The sequence below is a fragment of the Salmo trutta genome, chromosome 18, assembly GCF_901001165.1.
Source record: "Salmo trutta chromosome 18, fSalTru1.1, whole genome shotgun sequence".
Classification (NCBI taxonomy): domain Eukaryota; kingdom Metazoa; phylum Chordata; class Actinopteri; order Salmoniformes; family Salmonidae; genus Salmo; species Salmo trutta.
Window position 1 is genome coordinate 44,153,942 of NC_042974.1, and position 24,898 is coordinate 44,178,839.

Consider the following 24,898-nt stretch of genomic DNA (forward strand, 5'->3'; position numbering starts at 1 on the left):
CTCTTTACTATATAAACAAAGCCATATTTTAACGCATTGGTCGGCAGTGAGTGCACTCAAGACACACACAGGACATGCACACATGCACACACAGTTACCAATCACAATTGTTTATTCAATTGCCTAGCTGTTATTTTCAATGGCAATGTTTTCTTTCACAGAATATCCCCTAAAGATTCTCTGAATTGTCCTTAACCCTGACCCACAGTTAAAAGTTGTATGTAACAAGTGTTGTGTATTCTATGAGTTCAGCCAACCCTAAAATGACCTATTTTAACCTTGATCACCTGATTACTGACACAGATTCTTGCATTATTTTGTACAGAAACGACTTAACCAGGATCTTGAAGTCTTATTTTCTGCTGAGACCATGGTGGTTCAGTACAAATCAGTAGAGGCTGGTGGGAGGAGCTTTAGGAAGGCAGGGTCATTGTAATGGCTGGAATGGAATTAATGGAACCGTACCAAACACATCAAACATATGGAAACCACACGCTTGACTCCGTTCCATTCATTCCATTCCAGCCATTATAATGAGCCTGTCCTCCTATAGCTCCTCCCACCAGCCTCCTCTGGTACAAATACCTCTTGTACAACAAGAGTTGGAGTTAATTCAATTTCCATGGCTGCCAGTTAAATCAAAATTCAAAAGGCACTCACACATCTGAGCTATCTTTGTTGCAGGTTCATGGTAACAATTGAATAAGAAGAAACCAGTTAAATCAGCCATATCATTTATTTTCAAAGAAGTGCAATTTATTTACTGGAATTAGATTAAAATGTTATGGCCCAAATTCAACTAATAAAGTATTGAAGTTGAATCAGGAGTGTTATTGCTTTGACTGGAGCAAACAGCAGTGTTTTCCAGATTGGACACTTCTCTGTGCCAAGGATTCAAGTGAGCAGTGCCAATATGTAGTTTACCACTAGGTGGCAGTCTAATCCACTGTATTGTTACCGGTAGGGTAGAGTCTATTGCCACTGCAGAATTAGTACTGAATGAGGTCTGCAGTTAGTTTCTATCCCAGATTGACACTTTAAAGCACCATAATCACTCTGAGTTTATGCCACTCATCCCCCTCTTTATGAATGTACTCATAAACTATTTATTGTGTGGGACCACTGAACACACATCCTGTTTTATTAACTTTACATACACACAAAATTATTGAGGGTAGAAACAAAATATAGCCCGAAGGCTTATTTCCATTATGGTAAAATATATTTATTCTAAGTCAACACAAACATCACCATCACCAGTTGTCTCTAATCATCCTAATCTCAGAGGTTCTTCTTTCCATACAGGCTAGGAATATTTTGACCTGCTCTGGGTCTATCAGCCAAACCATTAACAAATTATCGACCAATAAGTAGGCTAAGTATGTAAGTTATTCCTTTCATTTCCCCTGAAGCTTGTTGTTTTTGACTCGGCAACACCTTAAAAACAAACTCTGGAGTGTGTGTGCTTTGTTTTCCACTGACTTTATTTGTTTCTCATGGTTGAGACTGTAACCATCTGCCAAGTGATTGTGATGTAATGGTGTAGCCTAACTTTTCCATTGGGTGTGTACCCACTGGAGCAGAGAAGCAATCCCAGACCCTCTTTCTACATCTCAAATGGCACCCTATTCCCTATATAGTGCACTACCTTTGACCATAAGGCTTTGTTGAAAAGTAGTGCACTTTAGGGAATAAGGTGCTATTTGAGACGCACCTTCTATAATACAGGCCTCTAGTGTTCTACTTAACTTTTAACCACCCCTCCCCTCTGCTCTCCTACCCGGCTACCCCAACCCCCATTTCCCCTGCAGCTCCGTGAGTTTTGTCTCACACTGCACTGTGTGTAGTAACTATTACATACTGCAGCAGGGGATTTCACACACATTTTTCCTTTTTGTGCCCCGCCATGTGTGTGTGTGTGTGTGTGTGTGTGTGTGTGTGTGTGTGTGTGTGTGTGTGTGTGTGTGTGTGTGTGTGTGTGTGTGTGTGTGTGTGTGTGTGTGTGTGTGTGTGTGTGTGAGTGAGTCCAGTGCAGTCTAGGGCTTTTCCAAAGTTGATTTTAAACTAAAAGTGACACAGTTTTGCTCAATGGAAGCACGAAAGCTAACTGTGTGTATGTTCTTACCTCAAAAAACATGTCTACTTTTTTTCCAAGGTGAGGTTTACATGCTTGCAGATGTAGACTCTCAGAGGTTGAACTGTGTCCACTGTATCCACTCAAGCGACTGTATTCACTAGGCCCAGAGAAACGGTCCCTTCTGCAGACAGCGTCCCACGCCTCCTCACTGATCCTCCACGAGGGTAATGTCCTGATGATTGCCCTAGTCCCTGTACACACAGACTTCTTCACCCTCTGGTTATCCCTCAAGAACCTACGGACCAGGACCGTCGAACGCTCCCTCTTATTATACACAAAGCAATCCTCAGTCTCGCAGTCAAATCCTAACCCATTGTCTGAGGCCATCTTCAAAGCTGTGGGGCTTTTGGAAGGGCTGGTGGGAAGGAGTGCCAGTGTAGAGCACCTTTGCGTTTTGGCTTTGCCCCCTGGGCTGATGTGCCCATCTCTGAGTTTGTGGGCACAGCTGGTGTCAGCGACTGTTGATGATGTCATCTCCTCTACGAGACAGAAGGCGAAGCTGCCCGTAGTGACTCTTATGGGGGAAGATGGGACTGAGGATGCTGAGCCTGACACTTTGCCCCCTACAGCCTCCTTGCCTCTATCATCTAAGGAGGTACCAGAGTAGAGCAAGCCCTGAAACCAGTTCTTGCCCCCACCTGGTAGTGTCCTTGCATTACACAGAGGAGACAACTCCTGCGACTCTAACTCCTTGACACTCCTACGTACATCTGTACCATGACGTACTACAGTACCCACAATGCTCTGTGTAACATATCCTGTTTTATCCACTGTGTACGTCTGAGGTGAGATCCCTGCTCTCTGGACTGGAGTGTTACTGTCAGAGTCATTGCAGACGTCTGTGATCGGTTTACTTTGTCTGCAGCACAGTACACAAGGCCCAAGGCCCTTCCTGCGGCTTACGCCACAGCAGCAGCCTGAAGGTTTACTGGCAGGCCGCACAGTCACACACACTCTTTGCCTCGATCCAGCATCTAGAGACTCCACTGAACGGCAGCCATTGCTGGAGTGTTTATCCGGTTGGAATGGCGGTGGCGGTGCATCTGTGTCATCAGAGTGTAGTTGAACTTTAACTCTCCGCTGGGTTTCATGCGGGCTCCTGGGCCTCACAATCCCATGATCTATCTTCTCGGCACGCGTCTCTGTCCCGTCTGTGTTGCTGGTAGAGAATTCCTCCAACATAATGCCGGCCCGCCTGCCTTTCTGTGTCTTCCTCCTTGTTGGTATTCAGCGACGTCAGAGCGAGAGGTGGGTGCAGGTGGAGTCCACAACAGCGGTGAACACCAGGAGAGTCAACGCTGCATGTTGTCCGGGAGATGCGTCCCTCTGTGCACACTCAGAGATTGACTTTGCTGCCGTGCCGACCAGGCAGACACATCCCTCGTCAATCTGCAGGGGACAGCAGGAGAACCCAAGTTAGCTGAAAAATAGAACACACAATAACTGTTTTGTGCTGAGGACTATCCCAAGCCAACAAATTAGATTGTGTCCTAATGATATCTATTGAACTCGGAATACAAACAAACTCACAACAAGATAATTATTATTAACTGTAGTGAGAGGCTTGAAGTTGCAGTGCCAAGTTGTCACCGGATACTGGACAATGCACCATAACCTGTGAAAGGGAAGTGACTATGATGTGATGATTAAAGGCAGATGAACCATACAATCAGTCTTCCCTTCACTTTCCCTGCCTATGGCCAAACACTTTCCCTGCCTATGGCCAAACACTTTCCCTGCCTATGGCCAAACACTTTCCCTGCCTATGGCCAAACACTTTCCCTGCCTATGGCCATATACTTTCCCTGCTTATGGCCAAACAATGTGAGAAAACATTAAGACCGGATTATGAGGTAACTGTAATAGAGCTCTGTGCAGTGACCTACATGCATTAAAGCTCCTAAAGTGGTGAATGAAAAATAGTTAAGAAAGTATTGTGCCCCATTCTCTTCTGCTACAGTATAACAATGTAAAACCCTGCATTATCAAGGGTCTACTCGCCGACATATCACATGAAAACCTTATTAGAATAATCGAAAGTCAAACGACTGAAACTTCTCAACCTTTTCAGCCTGTGATCTTGTTGAATGGTTAGGTTTTCCTTACCTTTGTGTGAAAGGTTGGTGTTTCTCTCCAGATTCATTTCCAGCAGACCAGATGTGTCCCTGTTCCCTCTCTATCCACAGTAGGCTATAAGAAAAGAGGGGGATTGGGAGGAGAGGAAAAGAGTGATCAGGGGAGAGGGAGAGAGGAAAAGAGAGGGATCTGGGAAGAGGGGAAAAGGGGGGAGCCACAGAAACAGGGATCTCACCGGGAAGGGCTCCCTTTACAGAACTTGGCAGGACAACAAGCTGAAGCTTTTTTCAGTTTTTCCCCTTTTTTTACTCACAGCTCACTGGATTATTTTGCAATCACACTGGACAGAACCTAATGCTAATACCTTCACAGCTTTTAAAGTGGCAGTCACTTAAATAGCCTTGCTTTTTTACGGCCATTTATTCAATCAGAAATGTGTACCATCACCCTCACGTCAATATGAGTTTACAATCAATCGTATGTGTTGCCCATTCAGAAATGAAACAAATAGATGTTTCAAGTTTTAATGTCACGTGCACAAGTACAGTGAAATGCCTGTCTTGCTAGAGCCAAACCCAACAATGCAGTAATCAATAAAGCATTACACAGTAGAACAAAAACAAAATGAATAAATAAGAAGAACACGAGAAAGTAAGTAAGCTATAAACAGGGTCAGTTCCATATTTACAATGTGCAGGGATACTGGAGTGATAGAGGTAGCAGCAGAGTAAATTATGATTGTGTGTGTGTGTGTGTGTGTGTGTATTAGTCACTATTAATGTGTGTGCATGTTATGTGTGTGTTGGAGTGTTCTTATCTGCTTATGCATTCTTATTTCAACACCAAATCCACCACTGGTGTGTATGGCCAAAGAGCTCTATTTTCATGTCATCCAACAAATGTAAGTGCCTGGAGTTTGCTAAACGGCATTCGAACTTGGATTGGAACTGGTGCTTTGGTCAGATGACATGAAAATAGAGCTCTTTGGCCATGCACACCAGTGGTGGGTTTGGTGTTGAAATGAGAGTGCATGAGCAGAAAAGAACCCCATAACTACTGTAAAATATGGTGGTGAATCTTTGATGTTATGGCGCTATTTTGATTCCATTGGTCCTGGAGCCCTTGTCAAGATCAACGGCATCATGAACTTTACCCAGTGCCATGATATTTTAGTCAAAAACTTGGTTGCTTCTGTCAGGAAGCTAAAACTTGGCCGTAAATAGAACTTTAGCACACATCAAAATCCACAAAGAATGGTTCATTGCCACAAGATCAATATTTTGCAATGGCCATATCAGTCTCCGGACTTGAAACCCATTGAAAACCTCTGGTTTGAATTGAAGAGGACAGTCCATAAGCGCACATGAAGGATATCAAGGATCTGGAAGAATTCTGTAAGGAGGAATGGTCTAATATCCCTCCCAATGTGTTCTCCAACTCAAATCTCTTTCTCTGAGCAAAGTTATTAGTATAAAAGAAATATTATCTCCCAGTTTTTTGGCCTACAATATAGCTCAGTATTTTAATGATTTATTTTAAACTGTCATTTTTGCCCATAATTTCAGACCCCCACTGTAGTTATTACATATCTGGCGTAAAAACTGCAGCAGATTTTAAATCCCATTAAATAAAAGTACCTAAACTTTGTATACAAAAGTATGTGGACACCCCTTCAAATTAGTGGATTATGCTATTTCAGCCACACCCATAGCAGATAGGTGTATAAAATTGAGCACATAAGCATGCAATCTCCATAGACAAACATTGTCAATAGAATGGCCTTACTGAAGTGCTCATTGACTTTCAATGTGCCACCATCATAGGATGCCACCATTCCAACGAGTCAGTTCGTGAGATTTCTGCCCTGCTAGAGCTGCCCCGGTCAACAGTGCTGTTATTGTGAAGTGGAAACGTCTAGAAGCAACAACGGCTCAGCCACAAAGTGGTAGGCCACACAAGCTCACAGAACGGGACCGCTGAGTGCTGAAGCGTGTAGAGCGTAAAAATTGTCTGTCCTCGGTTGCAACACTCACTACTGAGTTCCAAACTGCCTCTGGAAGCAACGTCAGCACACAAACTGTTCATCGGGAGCTTCATTAAATGGGTTTCTATGACCGAGCAGCCGCACACAAGCCTAATATCACCATACACAATGCCAAGCGTCAGCTCGCCGCCATTGGACTCTAGAACCGTGGAAACGCGTTCTCTGAAGTGATGAATCACACTTCCTCATCTGGCAGTCCGACGGATGAATCTGGGTTTGGCGGATGCCAGGAGAATGCTACCTGCCCCAATGCACAGTACCAACTGTAAAGTTTGGTGGAGGAGGAATAATGGTCTGGGGTTGTTTTTCATGGTTCGGGCTAGGCCCCTTAGTTCCAGTGAAGGGAAATCTTAACTCTACAGCATACAATGACATTCTAGATGATTCTGTGCTTCAGACTTTCCTGTTTCAGCATGACAATGCACAAAGCGAGGTCCATACAGAAATGGTTTGTTGAGATCGGTGTGGAAGAACTTGACTAGCCTGCACAGAGACATGACCTCAACCCCAGCAAACACCATTGGGATGAATTGGAACACAGACTGCGAGCCAGGCCTAATCGCTCAACATCAGTGCCCGACCTCACTAATGCTCTTGTGGCTAAATGGAAGCAAGTCCCCACAGCAATGTTCCAACATCTAGTGGAAAGCCTTCCCAGAAGAGTGGAGCAGCAAAGGGGGGGACCAACTCCATGGTAATGCTCATGATGTTGGAATGAGATGTTCGACGAGTAGGTGTCCACATACTTTTGGTCATGTAATGTATTTCATTTTGAAGCACATGACTTATCTCTGTATGAAATTCATTGGTATAAATGTCTTAACTTATCAAACCAAAAAAAGCATGAAACCAGAGAAGTTTGAAACCTTTTCCATCACTTTGATGAAACAACTGGATTACTGTTTTCTTGCAGCAAACTCTGTGTAATGGCGTCTCCAGCTGAGATAGAATAGTCATTACATGTCAAATGGTTGATTCCTCTTGCTTACTGTAGAATTCGGAGAAGAAGGAAATGTCTTGATGTTCTATGGACCTTCAGTTATCCGTATGCAATACGCAACACAGCGTCTAGTATGCCGTAAATTCACACGAAGAAGAAGCAGAAGAAGAAGAAGCAGAAGAAGAAGGAAATAAATGTCTTAATGGGTACAGGGCGAGGGATCCTGAGAGCATCCCTGTGAGGAGGACAAGACCAATACAGAGTGATAGAAATAACATGTGCTTCAGTAAGGTTGGTTTCTTAGCGTTCATATCCATGGTTATCAACTGTACTGCAGAAATGGACCGTGTCACAGAAATTAGAGGTTGTGGTAGCAGCTGCAGAGAAGTGCTTTGGTGTACGAGATTTTACTACAGAAGAGTTACGAGGTGTGTTGAACAACAGTGTCCTCCAAGGATGTCTGCCTGGTGTAGGATCAGAAAAGGCCAAGTAGTGGAATAGTGTATGTAGGGTTAGTTGGTAGGGCAATTTTCTTCCCTTTTCCCCGTTGTTATCCCTTCCCTTTTTGTGTCACAAAGTGTAATTTATTCACAGTCCAGAATGGTAGGTGGAAACCAGGGAAGGCTGCTGAGGGGAGGACGGTTCATAATAATGTCTGGAACGGAGCGAATGGAATGGCATTTGATGTATTTCATACCATTCCACCGATTCCGCTCCAGCCATTACCCCGAACCTGTCCTCCACAATTAAGGTGCCACCAACCTCCTGCGGTTGAATCACAGGGCTGGATAAAAGAAATAGCTAAATGAATATGGAGGCCGTTCTACATCCTGAGGGGTTTGTGCTGATTGTACGGATATTGTGACAGCCGGTTAAATGGCGTCCCTTGAGAAGACAAGAACAAGATGTATGTCAGGAGAAGTACAGTATTATCATAAGGATACATATACTTGGAATACGGAGTAGGAATGGAGGGAAAAGAGAGGCAGAGGAGGTCTAAGAGAGAGAGGGAGGAAGAGGGTGAGATTGAGATGGTTTGTTAAAGAAGAATGGTAGAAAGTGTAAGCAGAGTGAGCTGAGGACAGGAGGAGAAATGGAAGTGAATGAGGGCTTAGTGTCGGAGGTGGTAGGTATGGTGAAGTTCTCGGAGCCCGAGGCTTGCACCGAGGGTAAGGATAAAGATGAGTCTTTGACAGTAGGAGTAAAGTATTTGGAAGAAGTGGACCCTTGCCTTTTGGCTGGTCCATTTGTGGTTTCAGGGTGGGTGAAAACAGAGTTGGGTGCTGTGGAATCGGTGTGGATAAGCAGAAGTGGTCTTGTGATAATTGTTTGTGTTTCTGCTGGTCAGAGGGAGCAGGCGCTCCGCGTTAAACGAATGGGGGCAAGAGATGTGAATTGTTTGCTCTCAAGAAAAGGGCGCCATTGAAAGGAGTGATTACTGGGGTAGTGGTAAATGTGAATGTTGACCAACTGAAGGGAAGATTCCTGGTGTTTGTGATGCTCGTTGTTTGGTGCGACGCAGACAGGGTCAAGATTTTGTGCCGAATACATTATGTTGTTACAGGTGTCAAGCTTTTGGGCATGTGGCAGCAGTGTGTAGGAGGGAGGTTCCTAGGTGTGAGAAGTGTGCAGAAGGGCATGAGACAAAGGAATGTGTAGTATTGGGAAAGTAGTGATATTTGTTAATTGTAGGGGTGCCCATGTGGCTGGAAATCAGAAATGTCCAGTGTGAGAGAGGCAGATTGAGGTTTCCAGGGTTAGAGTAGTGAAGAAGTTGTCATATGCTGAGTCAATGAAGAAAGTAGAGGAAGATGGGTCAAGGGGAGGGATCCTGAGAGGAGTGGTGTGAGTAGTAGATTTGTACCAATACAGAGGGATTGGCCAACAAGTGATATACAGTACCAGTCAAAAGTTTGGACACACCTACTCATTCAAGGGTTTTTCTTTATTTTTACTATTTTCTACATTATAGAATAATATCATCAAAACTATGAAATAACATGTATGGAATCATGTTGTAACCAAAAAAGTGTTAAACATCAAAATATATTTTACATTTTACATTTTTCAAAGTAGCCACCCTTTGCCTTGATGACAACTTTACATACTCTTGGTATTCTCTCAACCAGCTTCACCTGGAATGCTTTTCAACAGTCTTGAAGGAGTTCACACAGTCTCCTCTGAACAGTTGATGTTGAGATGTGTCTGTTATTTGAACTCTGTGAAGCATTTATTTGGGCTGCAATTTCTGAGGCTGGTAACTAATGAACTTATCCTCTGCAGCAAAGGTACCTCTGGGTCTTCCTTTCCTATGGCGGTCCTCATGAGAGCCAGTTTCATCATAGTGCTTGATAGTTTTTGCGACTGCACTTGAAGAAACTTTGAAAGTTCTTGAACTGTTCCGTATTGACTGACCTTCATGTCTTAAAGTAATGATGGACTGTCATTTCTCTTTGCTCATTTGAGCTGTTCTTGCCATAATATGGACTTTGTCTTTTACCAAATAGGGCTATCTTCCGTATACCACCCCTAACTTGTCACAACACAACTGATTGTCTCAAAAGCATTAAGAAGGAAATTCCACAAATTAACTTTTAACAAGGCACACCTATTAACTGAAATGCATTCCAGGTGACAACCTCATGAATCTGCTGGTCATCTGTGAACGTTTGAACATCTTGAAGAAAAATCTGGCCTTAAATGGCCATGCACTCTTATAATCTCCACCCAGCACAGCCAGAAGAGGACTGGCCACCCCTCAGAGCCTGGTTCCTCTCTAGGTTTCTTTCTAGGTTCCTGCCTTTCTAGGGAGTTTTTCCTAGTCACCATGCTTCTACATCTGCATTGGGTTTTAGGCTGGGTTTCTGTATAGCACTGTGTGACATTTGCTGATGTAAAAAGAGCTTTATAAATATATTTCATTGATTGATTGATTGGTTGAGAGAATGCCAAGAGTGTGCAAAATTGTCATCAAGGCAACGGGTGGCTACTTTTAAGAATCTCAAATATAAAATATATTTGTTTAAAACTTTTTTGGTTACTACATGATTCCAAATGTTTTATTTCATAGTTTTGATGTCTTCACTACTATTCTACAATGTAGAAAATAGTAAACATTAAGAAAGCCCCTTGAATGAGTAGGTGTGTCCAAACTTTTGCCTGGTACTGTATGTTTCAGTAAGATTGGATTTTTTGCATTTATAGCAATGGTTATCAACTGTACTGCAGGGATGGATCGTAAATCGCAGAAAATTGAGGTTGTGGTGGCAGCTGCAGAGAGGTATTTGGGTGTGAGAGACTTGACGTCAGAATAGTTACAGGGTGTGTTAAGTGGTGGTGTCCCATCCTTTCAGGCTGTTGCCCTGAAGTAGGACTAAATAGATTGAAATAGAGGAGTTGTGATTTTATTATTTTTTTATTACATTTTTTAAATGTATTATTATAATTTTTTTGTATTGTATAATTATTTTTTTATTTTATTTAGTGAGTGTAGTGCAGTTTAAATGGTAGGGTATTTTAAAAAATTTTCAAGTAACGTATAATGGAGTTATACTTCAGTCTAGTAGGTGGCGGTAATGCAACATTTATTGGATGCCAACCGCCGTTAAACATCATCAAGGTATAAGATAGAACCCGTGACAGGCCTCACACTCCAGTACTCTAGGTGGCGGTGTACGCTCCTTTCAGTTGTGTGCGATCCGCCGATACAAATTTAAAGAAGAAGAAGATGTCTTTGCGACTGACTGGGGTCACATGCAAGAATTAGCTAGGTACAAGAAGACAACATCAATAAAGCTGGATTTGGACAACAAGTTATCTCGTAACTAACAGGTAATCCAAATGAAATGGAGCGAGGACCAATTTTCCAGTCAATTCATGCATAACGCGTTTGTAACGTTAGCTAGCTACCAAATAGCTAGTAGTGTATACTATAGCAGTAGCTACTACTACTAGCTACTACTCCAAAGATTTAAACTATGTGCTAGTAGCAGTGGCTCTGGCTTGTACTAACATGTATCCACCATGCGTACTTTGATAAACATAGGTAGTTAACGTTACATACGTTTGTAGTTTTAATGATTTAATAGGCCTACATTATTGGTGTTGCTCATGTTATATTCCTGCCCTGATGACTTGGATTAGTCTGAAAATGGAATAGACAATATGTCCATGAAATGTGGTGTTTTCCAGAATGTTCGTTCATACTCCTTTTGAGGGACAACAACTTCTGTGCATGATCCTCTAACGTTAGATGAAATGTCTTTTGACATTTTGTTTGACATTTTGTATTTGTATTAGTTATATACCTAGCTAGCTATATTCCATGGTCTTTGAATGCCATGAAGTTACCCATATCTCTCAATAATAATGTTAGAGTAACTTCTTCATTACATGAAAAAAAAATATATATATATATACCTCCAGCAGGGATTTTAGTTTAATGCAATGATGAAATGACCTCCATTGTTATGTTTTACCACTAACACCAAAGATTGTCTATTATATTGACAATGGAATTGGCAGAAGATACATGACTTAAGCATGTTTATGCTGAGCTGCACTAGGGTCCGAACACAATCATGGTTTCATTAAGACAGTTGGAGCCGGCGTGAGATATGGGTCGGAAATTGTACCTCAATGCAGGGATGAGATATGCCACTCGAACTACTCCAAATTGTACCAAATTGTACCTTTATCCACTTCATTGAGACAATTGACGTAGCACATTAGCAACTACATTGTTTTGTTGACCAAATTTGACGCTCATTATCCTCCAAACAAAAATTCTTCACTTCGTGGGCTTATTTTTTGTGGACAGATTTTTTTTGGTGCAGTAAAACCTCTTGCTTTGCCTCTTCCTCTCAGATAACACCAATGTTCCTCTCCTGTTAGATGGAGCCAATACCCTAACGGTTTTTCTTTCTGTCATGTTGAAACCTAGAAATCCAGGACTTGCTGAGAAGGAGCCACATCCTTCACCATGTTCCTCACCGTGGCCCTGCTGAGGAAAGGCATCTCTGGCAAGCAGTGGATCGGGAAGTACCGCCGGCCACGTGCCATCACCTGGCAGATGAAACGCAACATGCTGGTGCACCTGGAGCGCGAGGCGGAGAACGAGTACTGGATCTCCCGACCGTACATGACCACAGAGCAGGAGAGAGGACACGCCGCTGAGCGCCGAGCACAGAACTGGCTCACAATTAAGGAGACCAAGTTTCAAAAGTTTCCAGAACATAAGTATGTTGCAGATCATCTAAGTCACCTCAACACGACCAAGACATGGTCCAGTTAATGAGGAGGGAGTATTGACTTTGTGTGGGGAGATGGAGAGGGGGCATGCATGTTGACTGCCATTTGACTCCTGTGTGTCTTAATGTATGTCATGTATATGAACTATGGAGTGTTGGTAATTATATCTTTATAAAGCAAGCTCATATTTGAAAACAACCAGTGATTTGCTTCATAATACATGTCAAACGGTATTGTGCATACATTAGTGAGTCTCATAGACTCTAACCCTTCTGGGACCCCCAGATGTAGGCCTGGACCTCTGCCTCTCAAACACATGTCCGCCCTCCTGAAGCGTCTCATTGCCGAGTTGTCCCACCGCAAAGCTATACCGTATATCACCTGTTGATGGCGCTAGAAGTTTGAATGAGTATCCACCAGTTTTGGGGTACCACCAGTCAGGCGCGCTCTAGCAAGCGCAGAGGAGAGTTCCCCAGATGCGAGTCGCGACGAGCTGTAAGCGCTTCATTCGACTTCGCGCAGCCATCGACTGCGAGAAGTCTTTGTAGCAGCTAGACGATCCCTTTACCTAAATCTCACTTTCTCAGTACAGATAAAGGGGACCATGAAGACCGCCATCTGGAGTTATATTTTTGCGGATAGTACCAGCCCCACCGATCGCTCCCACACACGGACGACTGAATGACGAGCGAGGATGGCCGGAGGAAGGAGAGGACTTGTAGCCCCTCAAAACACTTTTTTAGAAAATATTGTCAGACGATCTAACGGTAAGGATCTTGCTCACATGAGATGCGCTATGCCTATGATAATTCACTTGAAGATTGAGTAGCCCACCAAAAAAAAACATATTAGGGTGTTAAATAATCGATGAAGCCTACCCTTTGGCATGTTAAAACGCATAATGGCGAGGGTCGAGAAACTGGGAGATCTTTCTCCATTAACATCGTCTTGACTTCAGAATATTCATAAAGCAGAATAAAACAATTTCCATCTCCTTCGAATCATTTGTTGCCTATTTTCAAACGTCAATGTTTAGTAAAGTTTGTATGGTATTCTGAACTTATTAATTGAACGACATGGATGGGTTACCACTAGGCTATTTGTCTGGCACATCTCTCTTGTTTACAGTCAGGCTTGGGCACATCCCATTCACAGAAAGTCGCATCCTATTTTATCTCATGTGCACATGGAATCAGCAGTGACACACAATTTGGGAAATTATGCAGTTTAAAAATAGCCTCGGCTGTTTCTCGCTAGTCGCCCCATAATGAAGTAAAGCTAAAATACCTCGAATGCATTTTATTTCATATACTTCATAAATTCGAATAATGGATTACTACATTGCACTTTAAAGTTGTTTGGCCTGTCGGTTCATTGTGATTTTGCAAAGTTACACAAAACTACTTTTAGTTAAAAAGCTCAAAGAACGTGTGTAAGGCAATATGTCCAGGTGAAATGTTGGTTGTGAAATAGTATTAAAAAATCACTCAAATAAAACATAACAGTTTGTATGAAATACGTTTGTCATTGTCACTTTTAACATTTTTTCTTTTTAACTTTTCAGTATGGACATTATCACATAGACAGACAGGTATAAACAACCCATGTTTTGGAGTGCTGCTCATGTTTTTTCCCCTAATCTCAGTCTCTATTAACTTTTTGTACTATGTTTGTTGTTCTGTACCAATTGCTGTTAATTTACAAAGTAAATTAATTCAAGTCTATGACATAAGTCTATGACATAAGTCTAAAATTCTGTCCTGGGGGTAGATGCCTATACCCCCCCCCCCTCCCCCAACCCACCACCTGTTCTCTTTTCATTTAAAATCATTAACTTCTATTAATTTGGGTTGACAGACACTACCCAGCTAAAGTTTAGGAAAATGTTCTGTGTTAGCTGGGTAGTAACTGTTTGTTACTGGTAATTCAATTCCTAGGACACTTGTTCTTCGTTGGGGCATAGACGAATGATGCTTAGCTACCCATCGGTGATGGCATCCTACTGTTGTTTTGAAAACCATTGTAAAATAACAAATGTTGGCATGGAACGTTCTACTTCATAGTACTGTGTTTGTGTCAGTAATGTTACTGGTTGTCTTCATTTAGCTTGGTGAATGTAGTTTGGTAGGATAGTGTGTGTAGTTAGTATTTCTTATTGTTGGGTAGCACATGTAGTTTGTGTTTTGTTCCCATTCCATGTTGATGACGAGTGACATTTTCACACCACAGATGGAACATACTTTATTATTTAGTACGCTACTGCTGCTGTAGCAAGCATGTCCTTCATAATGCCAGGTTGACTTTATGTACTGGCAGATTCAATCATGCTTTTCTTTTGACAATAATGTGAACAACATATTGTGTGTGCAATAGTGGGAGCTGGAACCAACCACTGTGCAATCGTGGGAGGAACCAATTTATAAAAAATAAATTAAATCTATATTCTGTGTGTGAGAGAGACAGTCAGTCCCCTAATCTCATAGCCAACAGGCCAGAAGCCTCCAGAGAGTTAGAGACGAGGAAACAGAATTGAAGCATGTAGCATGTCTTTTAAATCTTTTATGGTATGAAATATTTATGTCAGTGTAACTCTTGAGGCTCCACATAAACAGCTACAATATTCTTCTCCTATTCCCACTTTCCCTGGATTCTATGTGTGTGTGTGTGTGTGTGTCTGTGTGAGAGATAGGCGTGTGCACACGCACACTGTGTGTGTGTGTTACTTCAGAGGATTGGAGTGAAGCTAAGAGTGCAGTGGTGTGAATGTGTAGCTTGGACTTTGATGTTTTTCTTTCTTTGTGTGCTGAAGTCAGCAATAGGTTAAATCAGGATTTTGTCCCTAAGATTTGGGAGTTTTCTATAATCCTTTGTCATAAATATCCTTGGAATTTCCACTGTATCTTCTCTTCCATAAACAATTGTTGGAACACAGCAATTAAACCACATGTCTGTGGAGTGTAGCCATTTCATTTAAGTTGACTCATTATTTATTTAATACAGTCTATGATTGAACCTATAGGTTCTTTCTCCGTAGCCGCCTGACTTCTATGTCAATCATTTGTGAACGGATCAAAAACCAATTTGATCCTCATCATATTGAGTCATGTATTGTTGTATTTTGACAGAGCTTTTCCTCCCTTCCCAAAAGCAATAATTCATACAAATGTGATATAATACATGTGCTATGTAGCTGCATAGAAACACTATCGTCAGCATAGCAGCGCGCTGTAGTAAGCTTCAGTGAGTCTGTGGCTGGGACAGACAGATGTTTCTATGCCGTTCTGTATTCAAACTAATAGCTGTAGTCCTATATCTGAAGGGGTATTACATTACATAAGGGAAAGAAACAACAATCAATGATATTTTATAATCAGCTGGTAGTATTTGTCAACCTTTAATGTCTACGTTTAGGTTCTTACAGAGGGTTAAAGGAATGTTCGCTGTGAGAAATCATCAATTGTACATGTATACCAGGAACACGTGAAGTGAGATTTTGACAGTGCTAAAAATGATATCACTTTAAATACTCAGCATGATAGTTATCTATTTAAAACCAAATCAACACTGTTTGATTTAAACCCTGCGTGGATTATCTTTACTTTCTCATAGGTACAATGAGTGGTTTTGAAATAAATGCTATTGTCCCCAGTGTTGGGAGTGACACATCTCTTTTAACACAAGCTTCACATTTTTGTGCTGTCAAAACAAAGCCAGAGGTGTCATGCAATGCTTACGTAGGCATTATGTCCAGCTTACGTAGGCATTATGACTTATGTATACCCCTTCAAGCCTAACTGACACTAACCCTCCCCACATGCAGTGCTTACTTACTCAGCATTAATGGTAAGGATGGTCTGAGACTGAGTACAGTACCCGTATGTGAAGGATTATTCTGCTGCTCTGTTTTCACACTGTACTGTAGTGGCTTCCATCGTGCGATATGACTGCGCTGTCGCCCGTCGATGTCGACCCTGGGTTGGTGTCAACACCATTTCACTTCCGTTTTTTAAATTTAATTCATGTATTTGGTTTTCTTTCCAAATTCTTTTATTTGAATTTGAATTCAGTTCCTTATCATGACGGTACTGAAATGCAATTTATCCCAATCCTGCTCCACTGTTCTCCCTACCCCGCGTAATGTGTTGTAGATAACTGTGACCAATCACCAACGAGTGAGCCTTACCTCCTTCTCTGTTCCCCATCATCTTTGACAGATACCAATTTTGTCCTTGGGAATGCTCAGATCGTGGACTGGCCCATCGTCTACAGCAACGATGGCTTCTGCAAGCTGTCGGGGTACCACAGGGCGGAAGTCATGCAGAAGAGCAGCACATGCAGGTACAGTACACTGCCTTCCATCTCTTTTCATTGAACAGCAACAATGAACACTGATGTGTTGTTGTGGTTATTGTGGTTCTTGGTCGTCTTCTTCAGCTCATTTTACTCCATAGTTCCTATTAACATACTTATTTCAGATACTGTAGATGAAATCAGCCCACCAGAATTATAAAATGACATTGAAAAGAAAAATGGAGGAAGACAAAAGAATCACCTTTCCCTGCCAACCAAAGGCCATACTTTACAGCTAATCCCACTTTGTTTATCCCAGCCAGCAAACAACAAGAAATAAACCTCTAGTATCAAACAGACTGAAACCACTCTTCAGACTCTCCAAAAGTGACTTTGTTCAATGTTGGCGAGCTCTGCGTGCTCAGCTGGATTAGTTGTTGTCGTGTGAAAAAATGTGGGTGTTTCGAGCTCTTTTTACACATTTGATCATCGCTGGGAGGTAGTTATTGTTTTCCTTTCCACATTTAAGGTACCATGCTCCCTTCTTTAAGTTCAAACTAAAGTTCTGAGAACATTAAGCACATCTTGCATACAAAAACAACTGATAACTTGCCACCAATACCCTTTTCACACTATTGACCCAAGCCGGACCAAACCAAGGTGTACTGGGCTGGCCTAGTTACAGAGTTTGTAAGTAGTTGCTGGAACTGCGTTGGAAAGGACAACGCAAAAATAAATCATCTGAGTCAGCACAGTGTGGTCTGGGTCGGCCCTATAGTGTGAATCAGACACAACAATTCTGGAACCTTGCGGTAACCACTTTTTGTTTACTGTCTGGCTATTCCAGCTGGGAACCTCAGTCTGAAGCTAAATCTGTCCATGCTGGCGCGTGATGTGTCGACATGTTCCTGTCAGAATGAAGCCAACAGTCTTAAGGAGATGTCGCATCCTAGCAGCTATTGTCCGATAAGAAACGCTTTTGTTCATTTTCTGTTGCATAAACGTTATGCTACTGTGTGCCCTAATGAAGACAACCCAGTCTGCAGGCGCATGGTGTGTCGAGATATGTTCCTGTCAGGAGTGATGTCAGATGAAGCCAGTGGACTTTGGGAGCCGTTGCGCCTTGATCCTTGCGAGCAGGCCCCAAAATGCAGTCTCATTAGAATTACCCTGTGGTTCAAAGCTAACAACTCCACAGAGCTATTTTTGATATGTCTGCAATGGCTGCAATCAGTGGTGTGAGACCAGAGTGTGTTAAACCAGAGGGTGGGTGTGTGCTACGTGCTTACTGTATTTTGAAGATGGATATTTTGACTATCAGATAATTAAATGGATCTTTGTGCAAACAAAATCAAATCAAATTCTATTTGTCACATTCGCCGAATACAACACGTGTAGACCTTACCATGAAATGCTTACTAACAAGCCCTTAACCAACAATGCAGTTTTTAAGAAAAATATTTACTAAATAAACTAAAATAAAAAATAAAAGAGCAACATTAAAAGAACAATAACGAGGTTATATACAGGAGGTACCGGTACCGAGTCAGTATGTACAGGTTAGTCAAGTTAAATAAAGGTTAAATAAAATAAAAACAGGTTTCTCAAGGTAATTGAGGTGATATGTACATGTATGTATGGGTAAAATGACTATACATAGACAATAAACAGTGAGTAGCAGCAGCGTAAATGGCTTGGGGATAGAAGCTGTTAAGAAGCCTTTTGGACCTAGACTTGGCGCTCCGGTACCGCTTGCCGTGCGGTAGCAGAGAGAACAGTCTATGACTAGGGTGGCTGGAGTCTTTGGCAATTTTTAGGGCCTTCCTCTGACACCGCCTGGTATAGAGTTCATTGATGGCATAAAGCTTGGCCCTACTGATGAACTGGGCCGTACACTCCTGAGGGGGAATAGGCGTTGTCGTGGCCTCTTCACGACTGTCTTGGTGTGTTTGGACCATGATAGTTTGTTGGTGAAGTGGACAACAAGGAACTTGAAGCTCTCAACCTGCTCCTCTACAGACCTGTCGGTGTGTTCGGCCCTCCTTTTCCTGTAGTCCACGATCATCTCCTTTGTCTTGATCACATTGAGGGAGAGGTTGTCCTGGCACCACACTGCCAGGTCTCTGACTAACTCCCTAAAGGCTGTCTCATCGTTGTCGGTGATCAGGCCAACCACAGTTGTGTCGTCTGCAAACTTAATGATGGTGTTGGAGTCAAGCTTGGCGTGGGTGAACAGGGAGTACAGGAGGAGACTAAGCACTCACCCCTGAGGGGCCCCTGTGTTGAGGCAGATGTGTTGTTGCCTACCCTTTCCACCTGGGGGCGGCCCGTCAGGAAGTCCAGGATCCAGTTGCAGAGGGAGGTGTTTAGTCCCAGAGTCCTTAGCTTAGTGATGAGCTTTGAGGGCACTATGGTGTTGAATGTTGAGCTGTAGTCAATGACCAGCATTCTCACATAGGTGTTCCTTTTGTCCAGGTGGGAAATTGCAGTGTTGAGTGCAATAGAGACTGCATCATCTGTGGATCTGTTAGGGCAGTATGCAAATTGCAGTGGGTCTAGGGTTTCTGGAATGATGGTGTTGATGTGAGCCATGACCAGCCTTTCAAAGCACTTCATGGCTACAGACGTGAGTGCTACGGGTCAGTAGTCATTTAGGTAGGTTACCTTGGTGTTCTTGGGCACAGGGACTATGGTGGTCTGCTTGAAACATGTACAGTACCAGTCAAAAGTTTGGACACACCTTCTCATTCCAGGGTTTTTCTTTATTTGTACTATTTTCTACATTGTAGAATAATAGTGAAGACGTCAACACTATGAAGTATACACACTCTTGGCATTCTCTCAACCAGCTTCATGAGGTAGTCACCTGGAATGCATTTCAATTAACAGGTGTACCTTGTTAATTTGTGGAATTTCTTTCCTTCTTAATGCATTTGAACCAATCCGTTGTGTTGTGACAAGGTAGGGGTGGTATACAGAAGATAGCCCTATATGGTAAAATACCAAGTCCATATTATGGCAAGAACAGCTCAAATAAGAAAAGAGAAACGACAGTCCATCATTACTTTAAGATATTTATTTATTTATTTTTATTTCACCTTTATTTAACCAGGTAGGCAAGTTGAGAACATGTTCTCATTTACAATTGCGACCTGGCCAAGATAAAGCAAGCATTTTGACACATACAGCAACACAGAGTTACACATGGAGTAAAACAAACATACAGTCAATAATATAGTAGAAAAATAAGTCTATATACAAAGTGAGCAAATGAGGTGAGATAAGGGAGGTAAAGGCAAAAAAGGCCATGGTGGCGAAGTAAATACAATATACCAAGTAAAACACTGGAATGGTAGATTTGCAGTGGAAGAAAGTGCAAAGTAGAAATAGAAATAATGGGGTGCAAAGGAGCAAAATAAATAAATAAATACAGTAGGGGAAGAGGTAGTTGTTTGGGCTAAATTATAGATGGGCTATGTACAAGTGCAGTAATCTGTGAGCTGCTCTGACAGCTGGGGCTTAAAGCTAGTGAGGGAGATAAGTGTTTCCAGTTTTAGAGATTTTTGTAGTTCGTTCCAGTCATTGGCAGCAGAGAACTGGAAGGAGAGGCGGCCGAAGGAGGAATTGGCTTTAGGGGTGACCAGAGAGATATACCTGCTGGAGCGCGTGCTACAGGTGGGTGCTGCTATGGTGACCAGCGAGCTGAGATAAGGGGGAACTTTACCTAGCAGGGTCTTGTAGATGACCTGGAGCCAGTGGGATTGGCAACGAGTATGAAGCGAGGGCCAGCCAACGAGAGCGTACAGGTCGCAGTGGTGGGTAGTATATGGGGCTTTGGTATCAAAACGGATGGCACTGTGATAGACTGCATCCAATTTATTGAGTAGGGTATTGGAGGCTATTTTGTAAATGACATCGCCGAAGTCGAGGATCGGTAGGATGGTCAGTTTTACGAGGGTATGTTTGGCAGCATGAGTGAAAGATGCTTTGTTGCGAAATAGGAAGCCAATTCTAGATTTAACTTTGGATTGGAGATGTTTGATGTGAGTCTGGAAGGAGAGTTTACTGTCTAACCAGACCCCTAGGTATTTGTAGTTGTCCACATATTCTAAGTCAGAACCATCCAGAGTAGTGATGCTGGATGGGCGGGCAGGTGCAGGCAGCGATCGGTTGAAGAGCATGCATTTAGTTTTACTTGTATTTAAGAGCAGTTGGAGGCCACGGAAGGAGAGTTGTATGGCATTGAAGCTCGTCTGGAGGGTAGTTAACACAGTGTCCAAAGAAGGGCCAGAAGTATACAGAATGGTGTCGTCTGCGTAGAGGTGGATCAGAGACTCACCAGCAGCAAGAGCGACATCATTGATTTATACAGAGAAAAGAGTCGGCCCAAGAATTGAACCCTGTGGCACCCCCATAGAGACTGCCAGAGGCCCGGACAACAGGCCCTCCGATTTGACACACTGAATTCTATCAGAGAAGTAGTTGGTGAACCAGGCAAGGCAATCATTTGAGAAACCAAGGCTGTTGAGTCTGCCGATGAGGATGTGGTGATTGACAGAGTCGAAAGCCTTGGCCAGGTCAATGAATACAGCTGCACAGTATTGTTTCTTATCGATGGCGGTTAAGATATCGTTTAGGACCTTGAGCGTGCCTGAGGTGCACCCATGACCAGCTCTGAAACCAGATTGCATTGCAAACTTTCAAGAACTTTGAAAAGTTTCTTCAAGTGCAGTCGCAAAAATCATCAAGCGCTATGATGAAACTGGCTCTCATGAGGACCGCCACAGGAAAGGAAGACCCAGAGTTACCTCTGCTGCAGAGGATAAGTTCATGAGAGATAACTGCACCTCAGATTACAGCCCAAATAAATGTTTCACAGAGTTCAAGTAATGGACACATGTCAACATCAACTGTTCAGAGGAGACTGCGTGAATCAGGTCTTCATTGCTGCAAGAAACCACTACTAAAGGACACCAATAAGGAGAAGAGACTTGCTTGGGCCAAGAAACACGAGAATTGGTCATTAGACCGGTGAAAATCTGTCCTTTGGTCTAATGAGTCCAAATTTGAGATTTTTGGTTCCAGCCGCCGTGTCTTTGTGAGACGCAGAGTAGGTGAACGGATGATCTCCGCATGTGTGGTTCCCACCGTGAAGCATGGAGGAGGACATGTGATGGTGTGGGGGTGCTTTGCTGGTGACAATGTCTGTGATTTATTTTGAATTCACGGCACACTTAACCAGCATGGCTACCACAGCATTCTGCAGCGATACGCCATCCCATCTGGTTTGCGTTCAGTGAGACTATCATTTGTTTTTCAACAGGACAGTGACCCATAACACACCTTCAGGCTGTGTAAGGGCTTTGACCAAGGAGAGTGATGGAGTGCTGCATCAGATGACCTGGCCTCCACAGTCACCCGACCTCAACCCAATTGAGATGGTTTGGGATGAGTTGGACCGCAGAGTGAAGGAAAAGCAGCCAACAAGTGCTCAGCATATGTGGGAACTCCTTCAAGACGGTTGGGAAAGCATTCCTCATGAAGCTGGTTGAGAGAATTCCATGAGTGTGCAAAGTTGTCATCAAAGGACGGAGTGGCTACTTTGGAGAATCTAAAATATTTTTTTAATTATATAAACACTTTTTTGGTTACTACATGATTAGCTATGTGTGATTTCATAGTTTTGATATCTTCACTATTATTCTACAAAATAGTAAAAATAAAGAAAACCCTTGAATGAGTAGGTGTGTACAAACTTCTGACTGGTACTGTAAGTGAAACAGATAAAGATTGCGCAAACAATGCAGTAATCTGAAATCATAAAAAACATTGATAAACACTTCACACACACACTGCTGTCCTCAATAAGGCATTTCAAGAGACTAATTTTACTTGGTTGCAGCACTCTAACATGTCTACGCTCTTGTTTTTGAGTGCTTCTGGGTGACATTAAAAATGAATACTGTTGTTTTCCATTTGTGTTTCTAGCTTCATGTACGGGGAGCTCACAGACAAGGATACTAGCGAGAAAGTACGGCTAACGTTTGAAAACTACGACATGAACTCATTTGAAATACTAATGTATAAAAAAAACAGTAAGTACCAAGTTAACATAAAAAACAGCCTTTTGTCACGCTAATGTATTCTGCCATTTTTTATGAATATGTACAATGCTGTTCCATCGCCAATTGGAACAGTACTAACCCTGTAGATCATGGGCCGTAGCCATAAAGCGTCTCATAGTAGGAGTGCTGATCTAGGATCAGTGTTGCCTTGTAGGTCATAATGAATCAGTGGAGACCTGATCCTAGATTAGCACTCCTACTCTGACATGCTTTATGAATACGGGCCCAGTCATAACTCCCCGTCCCGCCAGCAGGGAACTGGGTCTTTGAGTCCAGTTTTAACAATGTGCTTTTATAATAAATAAGTTTCTGTTGACGGCTGCATTCCCCATTTGACCGTTTGTATCAAAGACTATTATAGATAAAGCTATAATAATGTGTGTTCTCTCATCTCAGGAACGCCGGTATGGTTCTTTGTCAAGATAGCCCCTATACGAAACGAACAGGAAAAAGTGGTGCTGTTTCTGTGCACCTTCAGTGACATCACAGCCTTTAAACAACCAATAGAAGATGAAACTTCAAAAGGTGAGTGACAAAGTTTGTAAGTGGCAACAAAGGATGTGGTCACATTTACATGGATAGTCCCCTACAGATGAGACGATGTGCAAGTCCTAACTACTTTTTACGATAAAGTATTATAATAACGTGATGTATTTCGTCTAAAGCCCTCATCAGGGTGCTGCTTTTAATCTAAACATGTCATTATTAATAATAACACTCTGGTTAGTTAATACATTCAATCTTGGTCTTCCTTTAGTACATCCGTATTCGTACATTATTTTCACACAGACTACCAATCCCAAAACCCTTTTTTTGCCTCGTGCTCTCAGGTTGGGGGAAGTTTGCCCGGCTAACTCGTGCTCTGACCAGCAGTAGAGGGGTGTTACAGCAGCTACAGCCTACTGTACACAAGGGAGAGAACGTTCACAAGCACTCCCGCCTAGCTGAGGTACGCTAATATTTATGTCTATTGTACGTGTTTATAACTACACTGATAAAGCTAGGGCGTGTGTGTGTGTGTGGTGTGTGACACCATTGTCATTCCATTTGGTTATGGTGGAGGCATGTGCCCCAGTGCTGTGAATCCATTTGTCTCTGTCCTTATTTGTGATTATAGAGATGCACAAAATGATAACACACACACACCCATGTACAAACACACAGATGCACACACACACCATATATGGATGTAACAATATCTAAGCAACCTTTAAGATACTGTGTGCCTTGCATCTTCGCTCATCTCAATATCTGCAGTGCTGCTGGTGGCAATGTCATTTCACTGTGTGTACCTTTCAGTGAACTGTAACCTCTTGGTTTACCCCAAACCCTTCTTTGATTTTATTCCATCAAACTCATCAAAGATATACAATCTGCAGGTCCTCCAGCTGGGCTCAGATATCCTCCCCCAGTACAAGCAGGAGACGCCCAAGACGCCACCCCACATCATCCTCCACTACTGCGCCTTCAAGACCACCTGGGACTGGGTCATCCTCATCCTCACCTTCTACACGGCCATTATGGTTCCTTACAACGTCTCCTTCAAGGTCTGAACCATATAATGACATATACTTTATCCCTGACCAAGATGGCTGCCATTATCAGCATATTCTGTCTAGAGCTATGCAGGTGTGTGACATCAATCACTCTATTTTGTATTATATATCTCGGTCCCACTTTAAACAAAGTACAACTTGTAAAGGCTTTATTTAGCATACATAAATGATTCATAAGCACTACATAAAGGCTTCACAAATCATCTATAAGCATATGTCATGACTCTATAAATGGTGTATAAACATACAAAGTGTGTTATGTCACAATTGATTATTCACCCTTCAGTGGGAATGGTTATGTCACCCTTTTATACACAGTTTTTCAAGTAGGACATACTCTTATAGATGATTTGTGAAGCATTTATGTAGTGATTTTATGAAGGCTTTATGTATTCTTTAGAAAGCCTTTATAAGTTGTACTTTGTTTAAAGTAGGACCTATATCTCTATGGTCTAACAAAGATTCTCTAATCTACTATAA

The 24,898-nt window shown here is 42.4% G+C and overlaps 3 protein-coding genes across 6 annotated transcripts in view; 2 read left to right on the plus strand and 1 right to left on the minus strand.

The window, feature by feature from the left end:
• The window catches only part of LOC115153352 (1-phosphatidylinositol 4,5-bisphosphate phosphodiesterase epsilon-1-like), a 40,734-nt gene extending 36,410 nt beyond the window's left edge, over positions 1–4,324 (minus strand). The window contains exons 1-2 of the mRNA XM_029698705.1: positions 4,244–4,324; positions 2,126–3,557 (exon numbers count right to left, since the gene is read on the minus strand). Of these exons, the coding sequence (XP_029554565.1) occupies positions 2,126–3,319 (1,194 nt within the window). The 5' untranslated portion in view covers positions 3,320–3,557; positions 4,244–4,324. The remainder of the gene's footprint in view (positions 1–2,125; positions 3,558–4,243) is intronic.
• Positions 4,325–10,892: 6,568 nt separating this feature from the next.
• On the plus strand, positions 10,893–12,645 carry LOC115153354 (ribosomal protein 63, mitochondrial-like). Its single transcript, XM_029698711.1, has 2 exons — positions 10,893–11,028; positions 12,140–12,645. The coding sequence occupies exon 2, from the start codon at positions 12,179–12,181 to the stop codon at positions 12,488–12,490; it is 312 nt and encodes a 103-aa protein (XP_029554571.1). The 5' UTR covers positions 10,893–11,028; positions 12,140–12,178; the 3' UTR covers positions 12,491–12,645.
• A 465-nt stretch (positions 12,646–13,110) lies between these two features.
• LOC115153353 (potassium voltage-gated channel subfamily H member 1-like) overlaps positions 13,111–24,898 on the plus strand; it is an 86,849-nt gene continuing 75,061 nt past the window's right edge. For 3 of the 4 annotated variants that reach the window (XM_029698709.1, XM_029698706.1, XM_029698708.1), the window contains exons 1-6: positions 13,111–13,214; positions 16,662–16,785; positions 22,726–22,832; positions 23,259–23,387; positions 23,693–23,811; positions 24,242–24,409. In XM_029698709.1, the coding sequence (XP_029554569.1) occupies positions 13,142–13,214; positions 16,662–16,785; positions 22,726–22,832; positions 23,259–23,387; positions 23,693–23,811; positions 24,242–24,409 (720 nt within the window). In that variant the 5' untranslated portion in view covers positions 13,111–13,141. Of the gene's footprint in view, positions 13,215–14,011; positions 14,039–16,661; positions 16,786–22,725; positions 22,833–23,258; positions 23,388–23,692; positions 23,812–24,241; positions 24,410–24,898 lie in introns of all 4 variants that reach the window. The other variant, XM_029698707.1, reaches the window with a different exon arrangement.